At 44.4% G+C, this 25,305-nt stretch overlaps 1 protein-coding gene across 1 annotated transcript in view; it reads right to left on the reverse strand.

Annotated features, from left to right (window-relative positions):
- Window positions 1-22,268, reverse strand: part of LOC311523429 (solute carrier family 23 member 1-like) — a gene marked incomplete at its 5' end in the record, with an annotated part of 92,430 nt that extends 70,162 nt beyond the window's left edge. The window contains 3 exons of the mRNA XM_084633399.1: window positions 16,226-16,383; window positions 17,975-18,127; window positions 22,215-22,268. Of these exons, the coding sequence (XP_084489525.1) occupies window positions 16,226-16,383; window positions 17,975-18,127; window positions 22,215-22,268 (365 nt within the window). The remainder of the gene's footprint in view (window positions 1-16,225; window positions 16,384-17,974; window positions 18,128-22,214) is intronic.
- Window positions 22,269-25,305: the final 3,037 nt, after the last annotated feature.

Below are 25,305 nucleotides of genomic sequence, written 5' to 3' on the forward strand. Positions count from 1 at the left end.
GGTGATTCTTTTACTTTTTCTTCAATTAAAATTCTTCTTTTAAGAACCTGATTGCTTTTTCATTGTTCTTAAGATCCAAGGGTTTGGGTCTGTGTTCACCTATGCAAATTGGTGAGGATTTTTTCAAGCCTTCCTCAGGAAAGGGGGTGTAGGGTTTGGGAGGATTTTGGGGGGAAAGACGTTTCCAAATGGGCTCTTTCCCTGTTATATATTTGTTAGATATTTGGTGGTGGCAGCAATAAAGTCCAGGGGCAAAAGGTAAAATAGCTTGTACCTTGGGGAAGTTTTAACCTAAGCTGGTAAAAATAAGCTTAGGGGGTGTTTCATACAGGTCCCCACATCTGTAGCCTAGAGTTCAGAGTGGGGAAGGAACTGTGACAGGTGGCTAGAAAAACTATTTGTAGCATAGCTTTTGATTATGATTCCTGGAATGATAAGGAATGGGAAAAAGCTGTGGAGGAGTGGCAGAAGGAAAAAGCACAAGAGAAGGTGGAGGAATATGTAAAGCCAAGTCTGGCAAAAAGTATGGGAGTGAAGCAGCGAGTCAGCTACATACCATAACATTGATATATCTGTAAGGCGTCCACAAGTGATTAGAAAACAGAGATACAGAGCTAAATACAACACTGATGGTACAATGGTGAAAGATCAAGAGGGAAGTTTGGTGTTTGAACTCCTGGATGAGGAGGATGAGCCTGTTAAATCAGGGGAAGAAATGGAAAGACAGCCGGCAGGGGTGGTTCAGATACCTAAATCCCCAGGCTATGTATTGGAACAGACAACGCATCAGTTGACCAAGAGCGAGAAGCAGGCATTAGCAAAGCAATTAGGCCCCTTGACTCAGAAAACATGTCTGACCTGGTTAATGGGATACACTGTTAGAAAGTATTTGGATTCAGGAGACCTAAGAGTTGGTAATAACTTGTGCTGGCCCTACGGAAGGGGTGGCAATGTTAGCAGAGCTTGAAATGGAGTCAAATCGAGACGACAGAGAGGTGGTGGTACAGAGGATAGTTCGATATTTCTTAACCCCTTCTGAGTTAAAAAAGGCAGTTTTGCTGATGCATCAGAAGGAGGGAGAGTCAGTTATGGCTTTTTGTGTTAGACTGTGTTAACAGGTTCTCTAGCTGATGAGGAGGAAGGACAAGTAACGGATTTGTTATATGATGGTTTAAGGGAACCTAGTTAGGTGTTTATAGGATCTTGAGAGGAGTTGGATCAGGCCAGATTAATTTAAATGACACAGGAGGCAGAAAAGCTAGTGAGCAAAATAAGTGACTCCTCCTGGAAGGCAGTCAGCAAGGTTGCTTACAGCAACCAAGCAGGCTACAGCGGTCCTAATCATGCTGGCATGGGACATGGAGTGGGGCGGTCCAACAAAGGACATGGAGGACCTAGTGCGGGATCAGTGCGAGCACAAAGTAAATTTACTCTGCTTGATTCTTATACTCTTTTTCCCCTCGAAGGAGTCACATGTCTTAAAAGGCATTCAGAAGGCTAAAAGAAGCAGTTATGACTGCACCAACATTAGCATATCCAGATCCAGCCAAGTCTTTTTTACTTAATTGTATCGCACAGCTTGGGAGATGCAGTACTACTATAGGAAAATGTGGAAAGCAACACCCTGTGGCTTATGGAAGCTGCAATTAACACCGCATGAGTCAACATTTTCTCCATGTGAACTGGAATGCTCGGCTATTATATGGGCTTTATAAAAATGGGAATATATAACAGGACAAGTGCCTATTATTGTGACCACAGCTCACACCCCAGTGAAACTGATTCTGCAAAGGAAGACTTCTGATATTAGAGTAAATGATCATCATTTGGCTAAGTGGGCTCTGATTCTACAGAACCGCAGGCTTGTGGTGAATAAAGTAAAGGAACCCTCACTACGTCTGTGATAAATGAAAGGTGGGGTAGCTCCCTTTTATGGGCACCCAGCCAGCCAGTTAGCTATAAAATCCCCTTTAGTAGAGGTTCTCTACTTGCTTTACCTGTAAAGGGTTAAAAATTCTCCCTGCATAGGTAAAAGGAAGGGAGTGGGCACCTGACCAAAAGAGCCAATGGGAAGGCTAGAACTTTTTAAAACTGGGGGGAAAACTTCCCCTTGGTTGGTCTGTCTGTTCTTTTCCAGAGAGAGGCAGACAGGGCAGCAACTATGCTGTAAAAAGCTTTGGGACAGGTATGAAAAATCATCTGAATCAAAACTAGAAACTACTCACTTGAAATCCCCAAATATGTAAGTAGATCAGGAAATGTCTAGGAAGACGTGATTAGGTTTCTCTCTTTTTATGTCTTTATAGCTTGTGGACTTCTCTGTGCTAACCCCAAATGCTTTTGTTTTGCTTGTAATCTTTAAGCTGGACCTCAAGAAGGTTATTCTTGATGCTTAATTCTTCTAAGTGGGTTTTTTAAAATCTAGCAATAGCCTGAGTTTCCAAATGTATTTTCTTTCTTTTTGTTTTTAATAAAATTTACCTATTTTAAGAATGGGATTGGATTTTGTGTCCTAAGAGGTTTGTGCACATGTTGTTTAATTAGCTGGTGGCAACAGCTGATTTCCTTTGTTTTTCTCTCTCAGCTCTTCCCCGGAGGCGGGGTGAAAGGGATTGAGGGTATTCCACAGGAAGGAATTACCAAGTGCTCCTTCCTGGGTTCTCAAAGGGGTTTTGCACTTGGGTGGGGGCAGCATCTACCCATCCAAGGTCAGAGAAAAGCTGTAACCTTGGGAGTTTAATACAAGCCTGGAGTTGCCAGCATTAATTTTTTAGAATCCTTGCAGGCCCCCACCTTCTGCACTCAACGTGCCAGAGTGGAGAATCAGCCTTGACAACTTCCATATGCTCTAATAATAGAAGGGGAACAACATGAATGCCTGTACCCAAACAGACACAGTACAAGTGGCCTGTGCAAGAAGCAGGGGACCTACTACAGGCAATATTGGATCACAAGTGGGTATGGTTCACAGATGGATCTATTCAGGAGCGCAAGTCGGGTGATATGCTCCAGTATGCAGTACCTGCAAGAGATTTTTAGTGGGTATGTTGTACCGGAAAGACTTGGGGAGGCGCTAATAGCCCCCACCCCGGAGTGAGGGTGGAGCTGCACTCTGCTCCTTAAAGGAGCAGAACTGGGGGTAGGAAGGGGCATTCATTCTTTATATGGGTTTAACAGCACAATACATATGCTAACAAACTTAAACAAAGGCTTTGTTTAAGTTTATTAGCATATGTATTGTGCTGTTAAGTTGGTCAGGGGTCCGGGGGGGCGGAAGGTGTTTAAACAGTGTTGTTGATTCCTGCTCCAGCCTCTGGACTATGAACATATACCGATGGGAACATTCTAACCAAGAGACTGTGGACTTTAAGGTAATCTGGAGCCTTCATATTTCCTTGATCCTTTGCAGATGGCCTTATTAATAGGATATGGTACAAAGTCTGTTCTAACCTTATCTATTGCTGATTTCTCCCTTGCAATGGACAAAGATCAGATGTCTGCTGACTTTCTCACGAGTCAGCAGCTTTTGATACCTGTGGTATAAGCAACATAGCCCTTGCTTGAGTGGTTTTGTTCTTTGCTCTCCAAATGTCAAAGCCTGTTCCCATTGAACTCAATAGAAAAACTTCTTTTGATTTCAATGAGTACAGGATTTGGTCCCAAGAGATCAGAGAATGTGATTTTGATCAATTGCTTATCTGTCCAGAGACAGTTCTCATGCATGTTCTGCCAGGCTGATCTTGATTGCCCCTCCTGTATGTCATGCTGAGGAAAATAATAAAACCATTTGGGCTGTAGTTTTATCAAGATGCACATGGCACACACAGTTTGATGCCTCTTTTCTATCAAACCCAGATGGCACAGCATCTTGCCTTTCCTAGTGCCTGGTGGAGAGCAATACTTCGGCCTTGTCTACACTGCCACTTTACAGCGCTGAAACTTTCTCGCTGTAGGGTGTGAAAAAACACCCCCTGAGCAATGCAAGTTTCCACGCTGTAAAGCGGCAGTGTAGACAGTGCACCAGCGCTGGTAGCTGTGCTCTCACTGCTGACAGCTATGCCCCTCGTGAGGGTGGGGGTTTTTTTACAGCATTGGGAGAGCTCTCTCCCAGCACTGGTGCCGTGACTATACAACCACGTAACGTTGGTAGTGAAGGCATACCCTTAGATAAAGGTAAGCTGGCAGAAGATTAATTTGGACATAAGGGAGGCATTGATAGTGTGTTAAGGGAAATAGGATGATTGTCCTTCCTAGCTTTCTTTCATTTCAGAAGTTTTCAATTTGGGGTGCTGCTGGGTCTCCATTTGGTCTTCAGCTGGCTAAAGAGAGAGCCTCTCCACCCCCAAGAATACCTGAAAGAAACTGGAACAAAGGACAGTAACTAGACAGGGTGTGAGTGATTGCTGGACCCAGACTAGAAGGAGACTAGTCTGTAAAAGGAAGCTTACTGGAACACCTCTGAGTATGAGGTTTTATCTGTATTCAGTTTTCTTACTGTATTAGGCATAACTTGCATGTTTTATTTTATTTTACTTGATAATTCACTTTGTTTTGTCTGTTACTACTTGGAACCACTTAAAACCTACTTTCTGTATTTAATAAAATCACTTTTTACTTATTATTCAACCCAGAGTATGTATTAATACCGGGGGAGGGGGGACAAACAGGTGTGCATCTCTCTCTGTCAGTGTTGTAGAGGGCTAACAATTTACGAGTTTACCCTGTATACACTTTATACAGGGTAAAATGGATTTATTTGAGGTTTGGACCCCACTGGGAGATGGGCATCTGAGTGTTAAAGACAAGAACACTTCTTAAGCTGCTTTCAATTAAGCTTGCAGTTTGTGGGACGTGGTTCAGACCTGGGTCTGTGTTTGTGGCCAGCAAGCATGTCTGGCACAGCCAGGCAGGGCTCTGGAGTTCCAAACTGGCAAGGAAAGCAGGGGCAGAAGTAGTCTCGGCACATCAGTTGGCAGCCCCAAGGGGGTTTCTGTGATCCAACCCATCCCAGATGGGTAGCTCCAGAACAATATGGAGAAGAAATAATCCAATTTGCACATGAACAAGGACATTTTTGGGCTAAGAGAACATTAGCACAAGTAAAAAAAAAAAAAGTAATGTGGTGGCCAGGAATGGACATGCATATTAACAGATTTTGTCAACAAGGCTTAGCGTGTGCCCAAGTTAATCCTAAAAGCAGGAAAGAAAAAATACCGAGACACCAACCTGACATTAAGGGCCCATGGCAAAAATTACAAATGGATTACAATGGACCTTTGAAAAGAACTACAGGAAAAACCTTTTGCTTGGTGTTCATAGATTTTTCAAGATGGGTGGAAGTAATCCCCACAACAGATAACACAGCTCAAACTACAGCTCAGGCTTTATGGACCCAAATACTCAGCAGATGGGGTATACTCTTGACCACAGATAGTGACCAAGGACCTCACTTTGTGGGAGCAGTGGTAAAAGCATTATTATTGATGATGGGAATGAAACAAAAAAATGGCATGTAGTCTACTACCCACAGAGTGCAGGAAAATTGGAAAGAAAGAATAGAGAAATAAAAGCAGCCTTGACCAAGCAAATTCAAACACAAGGTCAAGATTAGGAAACTGCTTTACCTGCAATCCTAATGACCATGAGAGCCTTGGGACAAGCTGGAAGTAAGTACTCGCCGTTTAAGTTAACGACAGGCAAGCTATGAGAACCCCTGAATTCCCACCTAGAAAAGAGATACCTTAATGGGCAGAAAGAAGTTTGGATAACAGATTTGGTACAAACAATTGAAGAAATTTGGGCACAAGAAAATCAGCGAAGACAAAGGGAAGAACAGAAAAGACCATCTGTGTACCAATGGAAGATAGGAGACCAAGTGATGCTCAAAGAATTGGTGAGTAAGGGTAAGCTAAAACCCACATGGAAAGGACCATTCCCTGTGAAATATGTTGCCAGTCCTATAGTCATTCTGGTGGCCATTCCGAATGGGGATGTATGGAGGCATTCTGATCAAATCAAACTGTATCTATCAAGAAAGTAAGTATAATAGTTCATGAATATATAGGGTAGATATAAAATAGTATATAGTCATGTAAGATGTACTAACCTATAAGGTTAGAGGCCTGTGTTTTGTTTGTTTATTTTCACAGACTGATCCATGGAAGCAAGGAACATACTGTTTCGTTGGGTCATCTATGGGTTCATCCACCACATGGCTATTGGATCACCATCTATCTGTCCACGGGAGAAGCAACCAAAAACTGTGAGATCAAGCAATTCCAACAGCAATGGGGGCTTATACCAAGGAATCATATGGATTTTCTCCTTCGAATTGGGGGTACCAATCTTGACTGGGTAAAGCAGAGAGAAATAGGACTGAGTGTTATAGGCACCCCTCATGGAGAGGTCATTAAAGCAAAGGAAAGATCTATGACTTGGGACTGGAATGTCACGAGACTCTGGAGTAGAGGTCCTGTATGGTGGACCTACCCCTGACCAGGAAGAAGTTCTTGTGAAGATGGTCTCCAACTTATTTGGAGATGCTTGGAGAAATTTGAAGTAGTATTTGTAGAACCAGGAGAGTATCTGTATAGGAGGATAGAATGGGGATTCCGATATGAGTGTCCATTTACCTTAATTCCACCTTTTATAGGATGCAGACCTATAACACCGCTTCCAACTGAAAAAGCAGGAAGGGAAATTCGGAGACAGACCCTAATTGCTGAGGATACTATAGATTTAGGCACAGTACCAGTTGGCATGAACCTTACAATAAATAATGGTTCTGAGATGACCTCTGTAGCATTGTCCAAAGGTTATGCTTCAACACCACTTATCTCCCCAGAATTAAAGGAAAAGGAGAATGCACAACTTTTTATCCAAGCAGCAGATTCCTCGGTTCAGAGACTGGAAAGAGTGGGCAGACCTGGTAAAGGTTATTATGAGGATGAACTAGATGTTGGAGATGGAGAAGTTTGGCACTGTATGGTAACAGAATCTGTTAATCCCTTTAGGACCAAAAAGGACACTCAAGGAATATGGACCTTTCAAGTAACAGATAGAGCATGTATGTCCGTATGGATACAAGGGTTCAACTCTAAAATATTGACAAAAGGTGGGCAAGTAACATCAAAAGAACACACTTTGGTAGTTGAATGGGAATATGATCCAGATAGTAAACAATGAGTCTGGACCTCAAGTGTAACTAATTGTATACATAAGTCAGGAATTCACGAATCCCAAGTTATCGATATTAGAACTGGGGAACTATGGAAACCAGATGTACCCCAAGAAAAAGTCCTTCGAACCAAAACACCCCAAGAATGTATAATTCAAGGAGCTTGATTTGAAAATGGGACTGAGGTTCCTGCCATAGATATAGGAGCAACTGTGAAATTGTATAACATCACTGAGAATATGGACATATGTCAATGGGAATGTAATTGGTGTACCCAGACCACATCTTCATTAGGGTATGGCAGTGAATCTGTATTCAAATGGGAATTAGGAAATGAATGGATAATGATGAAGGGATATAGTCATAACACCCGATTTGAGGGATGGGAAATATCTAGACAAAAATGTCCTGAAGAACATCAATGTGCTTTAAGATGCCATACCTCATATATAGGGAGTATAGAAGGTAAAACATGGGTTAATATAACCAAAGTGACCCAGAAACATCATAATGTAACCAATTGTTCCCCTGAATGTATGGAATGGTTAATTCCAGACCATGGAAGCAGATACATATACAAAGGGTCCAGATACAAAGTTTTTATAAAGATTGGATGATTGACACTCATTACCCTCACTGTTCTAAATGGATTGCACAACATAAAGCATATGGGGTCTGGGATGTTGAAAGAAGAGGAATGTATAGCTCTTAATGTATAGTTCTTTAATGTCCAAGATAGGAGTTATGTGCTTAATGTAACCTTTTACCACTTGTGTAATTCCTTCTCAAATAAACTGCAGTGTATGCAAGTTAATTCCTGTGGATCTTTTTCATTGGTATGACAGTAATCTGCTCCGCTGGGAGCTATTAAAGATCCATCCAGGAGTAGTAGCCCCCAGGGCCCAATATTTGGTAGCAGAGGATGGTTACAAAGAGGAATGGTCAAAAGAGATACCATATGGGAAACACTAAACACTGGAATGGGATTGGGAAACACATGGAGCCTCTCTACCCTTAGGGAAAGAATGAGGGAGACTTTAAAGCAACTAATGCAGTCAGCACATATTGGGGAACAAGGGGAAATAATGTATCAAGAGATGGGACATTCTGTGATGGAATTGAGTGAATTGTTGGGGGAAAGTGTTTTGGATATTGTTAACCAAATAAGGGCTATTCACTCAGGATCATCCTGGGGAGAAGTTTGTATGGAAGCCCAGGGAATCTTGGGAAAACAATGGAAAGATATCTTGGAACAGAGCCAAAAAGGAACTGGGCCCCAGAGTCTTAACTGGGCATTGAGTTACTACTCTTGTATTAATCAATCGTTCCAAGATACCTGGAAGGTGCAAGTGTGTACATGTACCATACGTCAGTGTACTCTTGTCCTTTCTTGTGTAGCCAATGGAAAGACACAGGAAGTGTACCTGGTGTGACGGGGCAAGGCCAGATGGCAATGGAAAAGTAGTGGGAGATAGATATATTAGCTCCAGGCTAAACAAATCCCTAGTACCAGGATAAGTGAAATGGCAGCTGCTCCTGGTCAATTAAGACACCTGGGGCCAATTAAGAACTTTCCAGAAGGCAGGGAGAAGGCTAGGTTGATTGGGACACCTGAAGCCAATCAGGGGCTGGCTGAAACTAGTTAAAAGCCTCTCAGTTAGCCAGGTCAGTGTGCATGTCAGGAGCTGTGGGAGGAAGTTGTGCTGTTGGAGAGACTGAGCAGTACACACCATATCTGGCACAAGGAAGGAGGCCCTGAGGTAAGGGTGAAGTGGAGCTTGAGGAAGTGAGGGCTGCTGTGGGGGAAGTAGCCCAGAGAATTGTACATGTTATGTTTCTAAAAGGTCAGCTACAATAGCTGATACTATTAGGGTCCCCGGGCTGGAGCCCGGAGTAGAGGGTGGGCCCAGGCTCCCCACCCCCCACCTTTGCTCTCTGATTGCGACTGGGAGACAACAGAGACTGTGCAAGGAAGGATAACTTCTCCTCACCTCCCTCGCTGGCTTATGATTAAAATGGCTCAGTAGACTGTGACCCTTGTCTCTAGAGAGAGAAGGGTTACATGGAGGGTCACAGTGAGCCTCTGAGGCTAGCGAAATCTGCCAGGAAACGCGGGACCCATGGAGGCAAGGACAGAGCTTTGTCACACTGGTAATATATGCCAGCGTGCGGGAAAATGATACAGGGTAATATGAAATAGTACCAGAAGGGAATGGATTATGGTGGATACCTGGATTAGGATGGAAGCAAATACTAGGAGCCCAATGGAAATGGGGTACCTTGGTTAAAGAAGGAAATGGGAATTTGGAATGGAAAGGAGGTAATCTCACCATGACTTTATAGTGGAAAAATGGCTGGTGGGGATTATATTAAATAAACCAAGATATATGTTGGAATCAAAAGGAAAAAGGGTAATGTAACAAACAAACAAATTTGGTTTATGGACCAAGGGATGTGGTGTACTCGTGGAGCCATAACTCATTTCCAGTACGAACAATATCAATTGCACCCTCAAATTACTAAAACCTTTGACGACTCACCCTAGATCAATGGTTCCCAAACTTTAACAGCCCTCAAACCCCTTTCACTAAATTGTGAAATCTCATGAACCTCCTCCTAAAAATGAATATTTCCAGGGATTTAAGTTTAAATTTCCTCCGCACTCCGTGGGGCTCCTGCTGCTGGACCCCATTGACCACCCCGGTCAACTGAGTTCCACTGAGCTCGGGCTGCAGGTCCCGCTGACCGCCAGGGCTCAGGCTGCCAGCCCCAACTGCCCAGCCCCGCTCTTCCTGGGTCTTAGGCTGCCAGCCCTCTGCAGAGCGCTGGGGTTCAGGCTGCCGACTCCCCTGCTGAAAGGGGCAGGGCTCAGGCTGCCAGCCCCAACTGCCCTGCCCCACTCTCCCTGAGACTTGGGCTGTCTGCCCTGCAACAGGGTCCCACCTGCTGCCTCCAATGCCTGGGGTCCTCTGGCCGCCATTAGTGAAAATTTGCGAACCCCAGTTTGGGAACCACTGCCATAGATTAACATTGCCAAGTTTGAGGGAAATCGAGTGGAATGATACAGATTGGGATGTGGAGATAAACTAATCAAGGCATACAGGACCAAATAGAACAGTCAGCTAAATTGATAATATCTATATTATCGTATGCATATATAGTATGCTTGCTCGGAAGTATAAAATTGGTGAAAAAGCTGTAGAGAAAATAAGATCTCAAATATGTGCTTGGTATGATGTCGTATGTCAAGTAACAACATAGAATGGAGTTGAATGGGCAATACTATTTTGGATTTCTGGAACTGCTGTATTATTCCTTGTATGTTTCTGTTGTGGATATCAGATGTGTAAGCAATAAAAGAAAAAGCAAGCTTTGCGGAAAACTTATAAGATTGAGTTGTTGAATTATGCTACTAATAATCGTAAGACAATGCTTTAAGTTTTATAGAAACCGGAAAAGGAGACACATGATCTAATAGTTAGCATACAAATTGTGGGTATGATTGATGCAATATTCAGTTACCAAAGATAATTGTAATATCGAATGGGGAACTGTTGGGATGGTGCCAAATTGGTGTGGTCATGCAGATTTGATAAAGGACTGGAAAAGCCTGCGTGTGTGATCGATATTGAACCTATCGGTCAGTAAATATGGGTCCATCCAAAAGTGAATATCACATGCACAAAATTCCAGCATGGAGCACAGGCCGACCTGGTTATAGTGACCCTACAGCAAGGACACCACGCAGAGAGCCAGAGCGAATGATTGATGAGTGAGTAAACGTGGAGTGGTCTTTGTTTGGTACCCCACCCCAAGCCCCTTCCAAAATACTAATCAGCTAAAATTAACAACTACATGCCCACTGGGCATGCTTTTAAGACATGTGACTCCTTTGAGGGAAAAAGAGTATAAGAATCAAGCGAAGTAAATTACTGAGAGACGAGAAGGAGGAGAAAAGGGAGAGGTGCTTGAAGATGCTGCTAGACAAAGTAGTCAAAACTCTGCTCTCTGGGCTCCAGTAGGACTGTGGCCAGAGGGGTTTCCAGGCAGCCAAGGCCTTTCCTCAAGGGAATCCAAGATAGATCAGACCTGGAAGGAGGAAGTTGTCCACAGACATGGTAACTACCTTCTCTGTTTGCCAAGCAGGAACTGTGTGAGGCTAGCACAGGACCCGTTTGTGTATGTTTGTGAAAGACAGGCTCATTAAGAGGAATGTATAGCTCTTAATGTATAGTTCTTTAATATCTAACATAGGAGTTATGTGCTTAATGTAACCCTTTACTGCTTGTGTAATTCCTTCTCAAATAAACTGTAGGTGTATACAAGTTAATTCCTGTGGACCTTTTTCATTGATATGATAGTAATCTGCTCCACTGGGAGCCATTAAAGGGGTAGTAGCCCCAAGGGCCCAACAGGGCAGGACCTCAGAGCAGAGAGGGGGAAGGGGGGGTCAGGGACCCTGGGCACTGGGGACCCTTCTGAGTGTGGACCCCACACCACAGTGCCATTGTAAACCCGATACTGACCAATGCCAGTACAGTAAAACATCACAGTTTTTAATCCCTACATTTTTCAGTCCCTCTTTACCAGGGCTCTAGGATGAAAAGAAATTATTATCTCTCAGGAGCTCTTTCAGTCTGGGCTCAGCTAGCCCTGTCCTCCTCCTCTGTAACACTTCCTTCCTTCCTTCCCTCAGGTTACCTAGCTGAGGGCTAGTTAGTTCCTTACCTCCCTAGCCCCTCCTGATTAGCTAATTGCTCAATCAGCCATGAACTGGGGAAGCTACTGGAGGCTGCAGTGATCAGAGTGCTGACCCAGCTGCCAGGCCTCAGCACTCTGTCACATACCTCCCTCACTTCCCTAACAGCAGACTTTCACCCCTCCCCACACACACACACCCTCCCCACCTTGCAAGAGGCACTTGCCTCTTTAGATTCCCATTTGCCCCCAGGGCGGGCTTGTAGGGCCCCATTTCTGGTCCCTCCATCTTCCTCCAACAGAAATTGCATTTTGAGGGTAGGGGATCCCCCATAACAGTGTCTCAGCCCTCAGAACTTCATATCATGGGCATCCTATAGGTCCACTCTTTTTAGCCTCTTCCTCCTGGTCCTGGGGTAGGGCATGCTGTTTTTGCCCATTCTCCTCCTCCTAAGGCAGAGGTCCCCAAACTGAGAGGTGCACGCCCCTAGGGGGACACAGAGGAACCTTTTGGGGGGCATAGCGAGGCCCAGCCCAGCCCCACAGAAGGAGCGCCACCCAGCTCCTCCCCGGTCCCGGCTCCCAGCCCCATGCCTTGTCCCATTCCCAGCCTCACAATGGCTCCACTCCTGGCCCAGCCTCTGCCTCCCCAACCTTGGCCTCTGATCATGGCTCTGGCTCTGCTCCTGGCACCAGACCACCCCCAGCCTTGGCCCCCTTACCTCTGTCCATGCCCCCCTCCTCCAGAGCCATGGCCCCACTCCTGGCCCCAGCTCAGGGGGGCAAGCGTGGACCAGGGAAAGGGAGGCATGACCCTCAAAAGTTTGGGGACCACTGTTCTAAGGCCTCCAGTTCTCCTAGCCCCACCTAGTCCCTTGGGTTCTTCCCCTCACCTTTGCTGTGGCCTAGTTCCCTGGACTTCCCACCCCCTGGGACAGAGCTTGAATCTCTCTTCTCAGCCCAGTTCTACTTTTTCCTTTTCACCTAGCCTGGTTTTATTTTCCTGTGGCTTATTTCATTCCATCTAGGGCAGTCTAATTCTGCTAACTTGTGCCTTCATTATTTCCCCCTTTTTGTTCCATGTGGGGTCCCGGATCCCCTGTTTCTTCCTATAAGCGAAGATGCTCCAGTCAATACCCACTACTGCTGGATGGGGTATTCTCTCCACTATTCCCACTTGCTTCCACGCAAATTTTCCTTTTACTTCTAGGGGTACCTCTGCTATTTGGCTTCTCCCCATCAACACATTTTATCTCTACTTTCTCATCCAGGAGCTTCACTAAACCTCCCTGGATCAATTAACATCCCAAGGCTCTAGCCACTCTCCCCTTTTGAGGCCTCCATCTCACTTTTATAGGGACGGTCAGCATTTTTCTTTTAGCCACACCCCCAAGAGCCCCAGTCCATGTGCAGAATTCTGCAATCCCACATTTCATCTCTGGGCAGTCCCATTTTATATGACCAGGCCTTTCACATTGAAAGCACACAAGCATCCCTGACGGTCCCTTTTGCCTCCTCCCTTTTCTTATCAGAGTTCTTATCACTACCCCTTCTCCCCAGTCCCAGGCACATAGGTGGGCAAACCCCTTTTCTGGGAAAGTCGACTTCCAAGAACTCTTCTGAGAGTCTAATTGCAGCCTCCAGGGTGGTAGGCTGATGCTTGCTCACCCAGAGTCAGGTACTCCCTGGGAGGCTCTGGAGAAATTGTTCCACTATCACCTGGTCCATAATTTTCCCGATAGTTCAACTGTCTAGCCTTAAACCAGGCTACATGCTGGCTGGCAGCTTTTGGTCATGTGTCCTGGGTTGTACCACTTTGGTCCATCCAGCAGCCTGAAGTTTCCGCTGGTATTTTTTTGGCAGAAAGCCCGATCCACTCTAAAATGGCCACCTTCACAACCTCATAGTGCCAGGCTGCTCCTTACTCAGGGAGACATAAGCCACCAGACCCTCCCCCATGAAATTTGGCACGACCTGGAGGACCTCAACCAGCTGCCATGGCTACTTTCTCACTTGTTAATAGGAATGCACCAAGGTCATCAGTTAGGCCCATCTTGCATAAGAACCATCCATGTAAAGGACTCCCACTGTCCCCTCATTGGACTTGCACTTTCTGGACCAACTGTTGTTGCACCTGGATCTGCTCCCTGATGAACTCCTGTAGGCTCCACTGTTGCTCCACCTCCCAAGCAATCAGGGATTCTCTATCAAATTGGTGGCACTCCTGGAAGGTCTACGTCATCCATTGCAGCTCCTTCTGCTGCACACTCACCAATTGCAGGGTCTTTTCCATGCCCAGGTACTGAGTCTTTTCCCCAGCTTTCCCCAACAAACTTTCAAACCACTAGATGCAGGGAGAATCAGGATCACGGGACAACCCCCAATTGCAACAGTGCAATGCTCTGACCCCATCCTTTGATCCCCCAGAAACCACTCAGACTCACTTTCTTTTAGTGTTCAGTCTGTATTTTATTCTAAACCCTTTCACTGGCACCAGTACAGTGCAACATCACAGATTTTAATCCCTGTGGTCTTTCAGTCCCCTTTTACTAGAGCCCTAGGAAAGAGATCATCCTTTCTAAAGGGGCTCTTTCAGTCTGAGCTCCTTCCACACCTTGTAATGCTTCCTTCCTGGCTTTTGTCAGGTGAGCCAGCTGAGAACTAGTTAGTGCCTTACCTCCCCCAGCTTCTCTTTCTGATTAGCTAATTGCTCAATCAGCCATCTCTGGGGAAACAAATTGAGGCTTCAGTGATCAGAGTGCTGACCCACTTGTCAGGCCTCAGTGCTCTGTCACACCCTGGAATCCCAGATTAACAAGTGGTACAAAAATACACACACAGAGTATATCATTTTCACTACAGAATTAACTAGGTCTCTTACTTGAGTGTTGCCCTTACCCCGCACCACCCACATGCAAAACCTTCTTACCCAAGTTTGGTGGCACTTTTAACCCGGGCTAGCTCCCCTTTCTGGGGCTATAGGCTAAAGTACAAATGAGGCTTTCAATTGGGTGCGTAGCCTGCCACGGGTGGGTAGCCCACCCACTTTGCAGTGATGATGCAGGCTAAAATCACTCAAGTGCTGCTAGTCTTCCAGCGCCTTCCCACAATTCCCCACACGTGCCCAAAAGAACAGACAAGTTCTGCCACAATTGGCTGGGAACTCCCATAGGACTTGGATGCCTCAATCTCATTGAGGATCTGGGCCATTGTAACTTGGATATGGCTTTGTGGTGTGTCTGCTCAGACCCAGGCTAGGCTAATGCAGGTGCTCAGATTTGGGTGCTGATCACCCTTTCTTTTGGGTGAAACTCCCGCTGCTCCACAAAATGCCTCTGAAGGGATCTTTTCCAAAATGTGATTCTGAAGTAGTCACAAGGGGTGGCCATTAACTGAGCCATTGACCTTGCCCACTCTAGGAAAATTTAGTGGCTGCTGCTAACCCAGCACCGAAAACAGTTTCAATGTAAATAAATGGAATAAAACTGTGTCCAGCACCAGTTTAGCAACTAGTTGAGGCAAATCTTCTTGAGGCAATATTGATAATGGTTTTGTCCTGTCTACAGTAGCACTTAAACCAGTGCAGCTGCCTCCCTTGCTGACAGCCCAGACTAAAGGACAGTTCCTCAGCTGGTGGAAACTGGTGCAACTCCTCTAAAGTCAGCAAAACTATGCTGACTTACACCAATTTACAATCTGGCCCACAAGGGTAATCAGAGTGAAATTCTCCCCCTTCCACTTCTTCATGCCTCATTCATTCCCCAAGGCCAGCTACAACTTGTTGAAAAGGTGGCATGATTTCCATCTCTCCCTTCCAAAACCTGCCCAGCGTTAGCTTAAGAGGAAGCCTTCAGACCTATCAAGAAGGTTGAACTTTGCCCCTGCAAGGTGCACGTCATGCCATCCCTCTGCTCTACTCCACATCCCAGGTCTTCTGAGAAAGCTTTTCACAAACTTATCCCATAACCATGGTCAATTCTTTTGTCGTCTTTGCTGGGTACAGAGAATGTTTATTATTTAGTGATTTAGTCCTAGTGCCGGTACTGGATGAAAGTAAATGGTCCCTGGTATTGTTCCACATTTCAGAGCACAGAGCATGGTAGCAGGGTTTATCTTTCCAGCTGTCACTCAGAACACCATTTTATGAGTCGTTGCCCCACTGATCTGTAGCAAAAGGAAGTCCCTATAGTTCTGTGTGCTCTGGAACATGCCCTAACAGCCACGAATAGCAAATCACTCTCATTCATTAACATACATCACAATTAACTAACTGGAGAGCCTATAGCAATTACAGCCTCCAAATCACTTTCACCACCTTTGGATAGGTTATATTGCAAAGATTTTGCCTACCTGACTCCAAAGAGGACTTGAAGGAGGGTACAAATTCCCGAGACAAAGAAGATGGTGCTGATCAGGTGACCCTGGGTCAGGGGGTCATGCTGCAGGCAAAGCTCTTTGGACAGGATCAGAGGGATGGCTACAAGACCACCCAGAGCTGTCAGGTAATGCTAAGAACCACAGAGAAAAGACCGGCATGAAAAAGGGCTTGGTACCTACCCAGTATAACTATTCTATTGTTGTGGGAAGGTGAAAAGCCACTCGCAGATTAGGACTCAAATGACACCAACAACACTAATTCTTGATAACCTTAATTTTTTCTTAAAAGTTTTATTTTCTGGTGGGGGCTGTTCTAAAGTGTCTGTCAGAGCTTTAACAACCTGTCCCGACCTTATCCATTTTTCTCACCTTACCACCACTCGGCACTCTGTAGAAACAACAGTACCTAGTTCCCAAGGGGGTGTCCAATGGGAACTAGCACATTTCCAGGGTCTGGAGAAAGCTATTTTGGGGGCTCTCTACCAGGAAAGGGGGGCAGGTTACTGGTGGGAAGTATCAGGTTGGATTTCTGCCAAATGTGTGTTTCAAGCCACTCTGCTTTGCTCTAGGGCACCATCAACTCCCTCAGCCTGCAGTATCCCTAATGACACTGTTCATGCTTCCTTAGGCCACAAGCCACTACTGGGGGATATCAGCAAAGTGGGTGCAAAATGCTACCAGATTAGAACTGTCCACTCATTTACCCTGGTGGTAGTGTTTTATACTGTGTTTGCATAGGTGTAAATAGCTACCTGAGATGCAAAGAAGTGGAAAAATCAGGCCCCACCTTTTTAATAAACCCAGTAAACATGTGTGTGTGTAAAGACTTAATTAGTCAACACAAAAAGAATCTTTAAAATCCAATTTTCTTTTCACTATTAATGCTGATTGTGCACTTCACTCAGCTTGGGCAATGAAACTAGAGCTTTTGTTCCTTGTCAACATCACTTTCTGCTTCCCATGCACTAGTATGGTGCTGCAACGTTTGGGATTCTAACACTGCAGGAAATGTTAAAGTTCCCCCAAAATAATTGTTGCTTTCATTAGAATCTTTTTAATTAAAAAAAATGATGGAAATATTTCCAGTCATCTTGGGTTTCATAAAACCTTGTTTTTACAGAGCCCAAAGTTTGAGTCTAAACTAAACTGACAAGATCACTTTATGAAATGAACAAAGCATGAACTATCCATCAGTGTCCAAACAAAGTCAGCGTGACTGTCTTAGTTTAATCATTGGTAAGCATCTTACCATATATTCTACTCCATTGGCCTGTACTGTAGCACCCAAGTTGGGTGTATTTCTCTCACGCAGTCCTATAAACTGATAGAAGCTGTACTGTTTCTTTTTAGTGCTACTTCTGCTTAGCTTTTATTGTAGTAGAGTCACAGAGGGCCTGGAGTCTTTAGATATTTTCCATAACACTAACACTGGCATTATTCAATGAGCTGTCTGTTACTGTTTGTCCTTAGAGCGCAAGCTCGCTGGGTCTGGGACCGCATCTGCCTGCTTGTACTGCATTGAGCACAATGTAAAAACAAAAACAATCTGACCCCATGCACTTAAACAGGGATGACTTGACAGCACCAACAGCCAATCAGATGGTTTCAGGCATGGCCAGTAAATATGAGCCATTTCCTAATTCACATTTTACTTGAGCAGGGCTATGAACAAGCCAATAAACCTCCACCCACCCCATTCCACCATGTTCTTGCTGGTCTCACCTGAATCCCTAGCAGGATGCAGAGGTACCATGGTGGAATCTCAGTGACAGAGTACACTAGTGTACTGCAGTTCTTGCCCTGGTCTGTCTTCTTTTCCTTTAGGCCCTTGGCATGGAGTTGAGACAAGGCACTGTATTGGTCTCCATCTTCAACCTGTAAGGACCAGGACGGAACATTCCTCAGTTAGAGCCTCATTCAGAGAGGTATTCATCACCTGCAACTCTCATTGACTTCAGTGGGATTGACTTCAGTGTACGTCTCTCAGGTTCTTGTCAACATGTGGGAAGGGGGGTAATTTAATTCACACTAACTCCAACCTGGCTGGGAGAGGATCAAGAAATGCATTTAAAAACAATGTGAAAACTGTGTGTGTAGAGAGGATCCAATGAAACTCATCATTTTGGGAGGTGCAGTCCTCTGGGTTACCCGCCATTTCTTCTTTTTATCCTTCCCCTTCTTACCAGGCTGCACTGTGCACTGACCCACCTTTGTAGCGGAGAAAAGCCGCACATGCTGCCTACCCTATGTGTTGTGACACCAGTCAGCTCTGTGTTCTCGGGGAACCAGAGCACAGTATCTAGCCTGTCTCACTCATGAAAGACAGCAGCCCTCTCCCCCCTCCCCCCCACTCTCTGCTTTCTCTGCTTGAACCAAAATGGATCAGAGAAAAGACTTGCAGAGAGCAGTGAAGGGCATTGGGAGACACACTTAGACCCCTCCTGATAAGGGTGACAAGATTAAGGCATCTTCATTAGCATACTGAATGGAGAACAGAGAACCGCACTGAACTCTGGGACCAGAAAAGCAGGGAAGCACTGCATCATGGGGGAGCTCTGCTCCAGATGTTAATGAACCTATGCTTGCACACACCCAGCTCAGCAATGATCAGACCAATTCTAGTAATGAATCCTTGACTGATATCCAAAATACTGAAGCAACGTAATGCATTGTAAGCTTCCTGGAAGAAAACTCCACCCATAGCCAAGAGTGATCAGTTCCTATTGTCTAGCCTAAAGAAAACCCTTGAGTCATCAGTTTACCCATAAACAAATCTCGTGTTCTCCCCTGAACCACTGTTGTTTCTCTACAAAAACCCCTACCTATGTTCAAGTGTTCTGATGCATGGACCCAAACTTTGCACCAGTTCCACTGGGACTCCATCTCCTGACTGATCGTGCTGGGGGTTCTGCCTGGCTCCAGCACTCAGGACCCTGAGCTACCACCATCACCTGGGAACCCCGACCAATTCAAGCCTCATGGAGTGGGTGAGATCCCTCCCTCTCTCTGTTTTCTTTTCTACCTCAGCTATTAACCTTTAATAATGTAACTGTTATGTTTGTTTAGCCCTCCTTGTGTAGTTATCACTGTTATTCAATAAATAACTTTTATGGCTAAGCTGGTTGCTTCTCTCTCTGAACTTTACTCTTTTGTGTTTTTAGCTTCCCTATTTACCCTGCAGCAACGCTTCTTTTACCTAAGCTAAAGACCCCTGTAGCGCCCAAAAATACCGTGGGGTTTGCTCATCAAGTGGGTTATCATCAATACAATTGTGACGTGAAGGTGGGATAGGGATGTGCTGAACCTGCGGCAGCTGAAAGTGCTGCTTGGCCCATCCTATTGAGACCGGGGCATACAAGGAGGTCAGCTTGAGAGTGCTGATTGATCCAATCCACTCGGACTTGCTCTGTTAGTGTGTGCGTGTGTGTGTTCATCTGATTGTGGGACTGAAGGAACCCAGCCCTGGGGAACCTAGGGCCTGCAGGATAGCTCCATTGGGAGGGGACCTGGAGAAAGGAGAAGTAGCACGCCATATGAACACACAAGTGACACAAACAGTACATTAATACAATTACAGAACACCTCCCCCCAGAAGAATAACCCTAATAAATGAGCAAATCCCAAAGTACTGGGCAAATCTGGTAACAGCTGGACTATGGAGATGGTTTTGTACCACCACAAGACACGTTCCTCCTCCTCCTCCCCAATCCCCCTCCATGGCCAAGCATGCTGTATGCACAGACAACCCAGTGTCCACCAACCCAGAACTCTGCTCAACCAAGAAACAAGAAACCCAATGAGGTGTTGGCAGGGGAGCCCTTGTTAAAGTTGCACTACCTTACTAAAGGGAGGGTGGGAGCAACTGCCCTGCCGCATTCCTAGGGCTAACCCAGCCCTGACGAGAAAAAGGCTCCTTCGTGGAACATCCCTCGACAGAGCAGCTCACCTTCCCTTTCAGCCAGACCTCAGCATGCACAGACTGTGAGGTGCAGTGGCGGTAGGAGTATCTTACACTCCACGTGAGCAGCTTTCACAGTGGGAGCTGGGACTTTGGGGAGAGGAGAAGCAGCAATGGTTGGGCAGGGTCTGGAGTGGGTCTCTATGATCGCCGGCATTAGGGAGCTGGGTAGGTGTGTCTGAAACAACCCCCCCAGAGAAAGTCAGTCTCCCAATGAAGGGAGCAAAGCAAATGATACTGTAGAGTGAAGAAACAGGAGAAGAAAATAAATACAACTTTTGAAGTCAAAATAAAAAAGACAAACTGTGCACATATATCAAATATGTAGGTGTGACATGGCACTATTTTCATCAAATATCCAGATTTCTGGACCTTCATCCTCAATAGACAACCTAGTCTACAGTAAGCACAAAGGCCTAAAACATATTGGCTAACACATTTTAAAACCCTATCTCTTGTCCTTATGTAGACTGGCTGGGAGCATTAAAAATAGCTGGATCCAGACAGAAGTAAGCTCACTTTCTGGAGCTCTTGTTCAGAAAAGAAGCTTATAGCAAAGTAACTAGTACAGTGTATGTACCGTTGCCACTTCCACATGAATGCCTGATCCTGCCTGGGAACCTTGGGAAGGAGAGAGCACGAGGCACTGCTGAATGGAATCGACCTCTCATTTTTGGAGAAGAAGGAACAAGCAGAAGTCTCTGTGACAGGACAAGCCCTTGCCTCCTCTGCAGCAGGGGGCCTGAGCAGGACAACTCTTGGATTCTGTCTTGTTGCCTGCAGCAGAAGATTTGTTACCGATCCGTTACAATTATCAGCCTCAATCCTGTGAGCTCAGACATACAGGTCGACCCCCGTGATTGCCTGTTCTCAGCATAAAATCGGAGTTGTCATTATTTTGAACAAAAATCTTGACAGAATAAATATGAACTGCTTGAAACACAAAACCCCAGATGATCAAGGTAAGGGAGGATTCAATCTTTAGGAAAGTTAGAAGCCTGAACTGAGCTGTGGCTGGGAACATTTTAATAATAAAAAGAATAACCCTTTGCATTTCTACAGCACCTTCCACATGAGGATCTCAAAGCACCTTACCAGTGTTACCATATTTACCCTCATTGCCTTCCTGGAAGGGAGCTAAGTTTTATTTTTCTGCTTTACAGATGAGGAAACTGAGGCATGGAGCAGTAACTGATTTGCCCAAGGTCAAACAGAACACAGATACCTAATTCTTAACCCTCCCCTCAGGATATGAGCAACTCTTCTTGATTTTAATGGAAGTTACTTGTATCCTGAAGGAGAGAACAAAGTTCCCCATCTCCTTAGTTCCCAGTCCTGTGGTTTATCCACAAGACCATCCCTTCTCCTCCGGTTTCCAGGATTTCCAGCACAGTTACACAGCTGCTAGTAACACCACATATAATTCACTCATGAATTTGCTACTGTACTGGAAATCTGCAGGGCACTGTGCCTAGTTCACCCCAAAGTCTCTCCATCAACCTCTCATCAATTTACCTCTTTTGAAATAGACCCATTCCAAAAAAAATAAATCCTTGACCAATTTTAATTTTCCCTGCCCTTGTCATCATATAAAACCTCCAACCCAGGGAACAAGAGGCAGAAGGTTTAATCCCTTCTGAAACAGATACATAAACTATAGTACAGCAACGTCAGTTCATCTCCTCATCTTTTCTCTCTTATTTATAGAATACAAAAAAGGAACTCCAAAGTAGCAAAACAGCCTTTAAATTATTATTGTACAAGCAACAGGATTTAGTGAAGATGATACCAGATCATGTCAGCCTCATCTTTACAAAGGACCCTAGAAAGACTGTTCAATCTCTCTTCCTTTCCCCTTTCATTCACTCTAACACACCCCTTCTCTTTCTCTCTCTCTGTTGCTTCTTTTTCCCCCTTTCCTCCCTTGCTCCTGTTAAAGCTTTCCTTCTCAGAACTCATACAAACTTTATGCAAGCTATACTTTTCTTAAAGCAATAAACTCACCATAAAACTGGGGTTCTCCAGCCCATTGCAATCTTTGACTGCGGAGTGCGTCATTCCTTCCAATTTTCTTTGTGGCTCACTTTAAACAAGAAAGATTAGAGGAAGGGAATCTTCAAAAATCATTTAGTGTTCCAATAAATAAAATCCTGAACAAACAACTATTCAGCAGCACAGGAAGCCTGACTTCTAGGAGCCCAAACTCAGTCCCAGCCGTTCATGTAAGAAGTATTGTCAAGGAATTTTCTTTTATTTATTGGTCCGTCCTGTGGAAATCGTTCAACTAATCGTTGCTTAGAAAAATCAGTGCTTGGAGCACACTAAGAAGCTGCTCTTCCCTTCACAGATTGCATCAGTAAATGATGACAGAAAATCCTTCCTTGCTAGGTAAGGGATCACAGGTAGGCAGAACATTTCCTTGTTTGCAACATTGTTGATTCAACTCCGATTAACATTTTCTATCTGGGTTGGATCCTCTGAAAAAGCTTTCATTGCTCTTTAATAAACTCAGTTTGCAGACAGCTTTCCTTACTCTGCATGATGAACAGGGTGGAATGCATTATTGTATTTTTTGACTCAGGTACAACCCAGTCATCCTGTACGTGAACCTTCTTGCAACATGAAGAGAATGAACAGACATACTGGATCCTATCTCAGACCACAACCAATACCTGAGACTTGAGAGGAAGAGGGGAAAAAAACAATGCACTTGGTCAATGGTGCAACTCTTTACATGGATGTGGGCTCCTGACCACTGACATAGTTAATGACTTGAAGCATGGGATTTATTTACCCTTTTCTTAATAAGTGCAGCTGATACAATTTGATTATTGCTCAATCAGCCCCTTTAAAAGTCAATATTTAACTCACTGGCTTCTTAAGTCTGTGAACTACATAGATTGATTGTCCCCTGTATGAAGCAGCACACCGCCTAAATATACTGATCACTAATTTGGAATGTCCCTTTGCTTTCATATTATGAAGTAGCATTTAAAAAAAGCAATTTTGTCCGACATTGACTACATACCCTTCATAATCATAAATGTTCAGTCATGTCTCCTGTAACTTGTCTCCTTCCCAGGTTAAATAATCCTAAGGCAACATTTTCAAAATTACCCAGTGATTTTGGGTGCTCAACCTGAAACACCCTTGGCCTGAATTCCAAAGCTGCTGACTATCCACACCATCTATTCAATTGCCTTCAGATAGAGCTGTGGCTACTCAGGACTTCTGAAAACCCAGGCCTCCAAATCTTGAGGTACCTGAAATCAGGGAACACTTGTGAAAATGTTGGCTCTAGACTTTGCACTCTTATCAGATAAGCCTCTCCTTATATTTCTAAGCACATGTGTTGCCCTTTTCTAGAATTTTGCAGTTTGCACTTACAGCTATACCTATCCTCATCTGAGGCGACCAAAACTGGATATGACACCCAGGTCAGCTCCATTTCCTTGTGCACCAACTCTGAGATCCTCAGAGGTGACTAATTTCAGATTAATAGCCGTGTTAGTCTGTATCCGCAAAAAGAAAAGGAGTATTTGTGGCACCTTAGAGACTAACCAATTTATTTGAGCATAAGCTTTTGTGAGCTACAGCTCACTTCATTGGATGCATACTGTGGAAAATACAGAAGATGTTTTTATACACAACGACCATGAAAAAATGGGTGTTTATCACTACAAAGGTTTTCTCTCCCCCTACCCCACTCTCCTGCTGGTAATAAGAGAGGTGACTAAGCAGCTTTGAGAATCAGAGCCCAAATAACCACTCTTTAATCATGCAAATCCCTCAGAACACCTCATCCATGAAGCCAATCAATGCTAAAGCACCCTAAAAAGAGCAATATGCATATGGTGGTGGTGGGAGCATGGAAACTACACTGTTTTTGAGAATGGACCATCTCCTGCCTATCCAGTGCACTGTGTGTCTAAACCACGTTGCCTACTTCTTGTTTCACACAATATCAGGTACAATAACAGTGCTTAATAAATAATACCCAGGAGGTTGTATCATTGTTAAATTACAAGACTATGATTAATACTTTTCCTTTTCTTAAAATGCATCCACCCCTCCCTATGTGCTCTTTCATATGTTGTCACACCCTCAGCAGATGCTGTCACACCCTCAGCAGATGCCCTCATTATCCTCCTACGTTGACTCCCTAATATTAACCTCTTTCCATTCAAAGAAGCAGTCGTTTGCTGTGATGTTTCCTACCTCTTCATATTTTTTCAGTCCTTCATAAGACTTTGCTCTTTGTGTGATTATTCAACCTCCTTAACACTATTTTATGAAGGCCATCATCAAAAAATCTTTGGCCGTACTCCAGCATTTAGCCAGTGATTATTTCAGAAAAACAGTCTTGTCACAACCTCTGCAACTGACATTTGGACTCTAATTAGCCAATGTTCCTTTTTTTCCCCCTTTGATAATATAACCTTGCACGTCCGCACAAGACAAATGCATAACATCCCCAGCTTCGTTGCCAGGTCCTCTCACTTAACTGTCCATACACCATTATTAAGCAAATTGCGGGGGGGGTGGAGGGAGGAAGGATTATTTTTTAAACTTTTCTCATTAGTTACAATGGTAGCCAGAGAAGATTTAAAACTGAGCTGTTCCTGACCACTCCTCCTTATTAGAGACCCCAAAAGGGTGTCCTGGCCAAATTCCACCCTGGATAATTCCATACTGGTGAACTAAATGTCCCTGCAGTTTAGAATGGATACAGCAGTCGTCTTCACTGTGTGTCTCTTATGGGATACGTGCTCCCCAGTTGTGAAAAAAATGAATTCTAGGGCAGTCAGATATGAGAAATAAAAGTAATGTGACTTGGAAGAAGAGCTAGTTGGAAAAATATGCAACAAAAAATAGGAACAGTTTAATGGAAAATGTTTTGTATTTTCTCAGCAGCTCTGGTTGGTTTAAATGAGGAAAGAACTTTAAATATGCTTCCCATAGCTAAGCAATAGACCGGAGCAAATAATTCACAACAAAAAATGTACCCAATAAATGTAGGCCTGTTCTTTTACTTACAGAAGTTCTGCAATCAGGATTCCCTCAGACGTACTTGAAGTTAGTAAATAATGTATTA

Source organism: Lepidochelys olivacea (assembly GCF_965140295.1).
Source record: "Lepidochelys olivacea isolate rLepOli2 genome assembly, chromosome: 1".
Lineage (NCBI taxonomy): Eukaryota > Metazoa > Chordata > Testudines > Cheloniidae > Lepidochelys > Lepidochelys olivacea.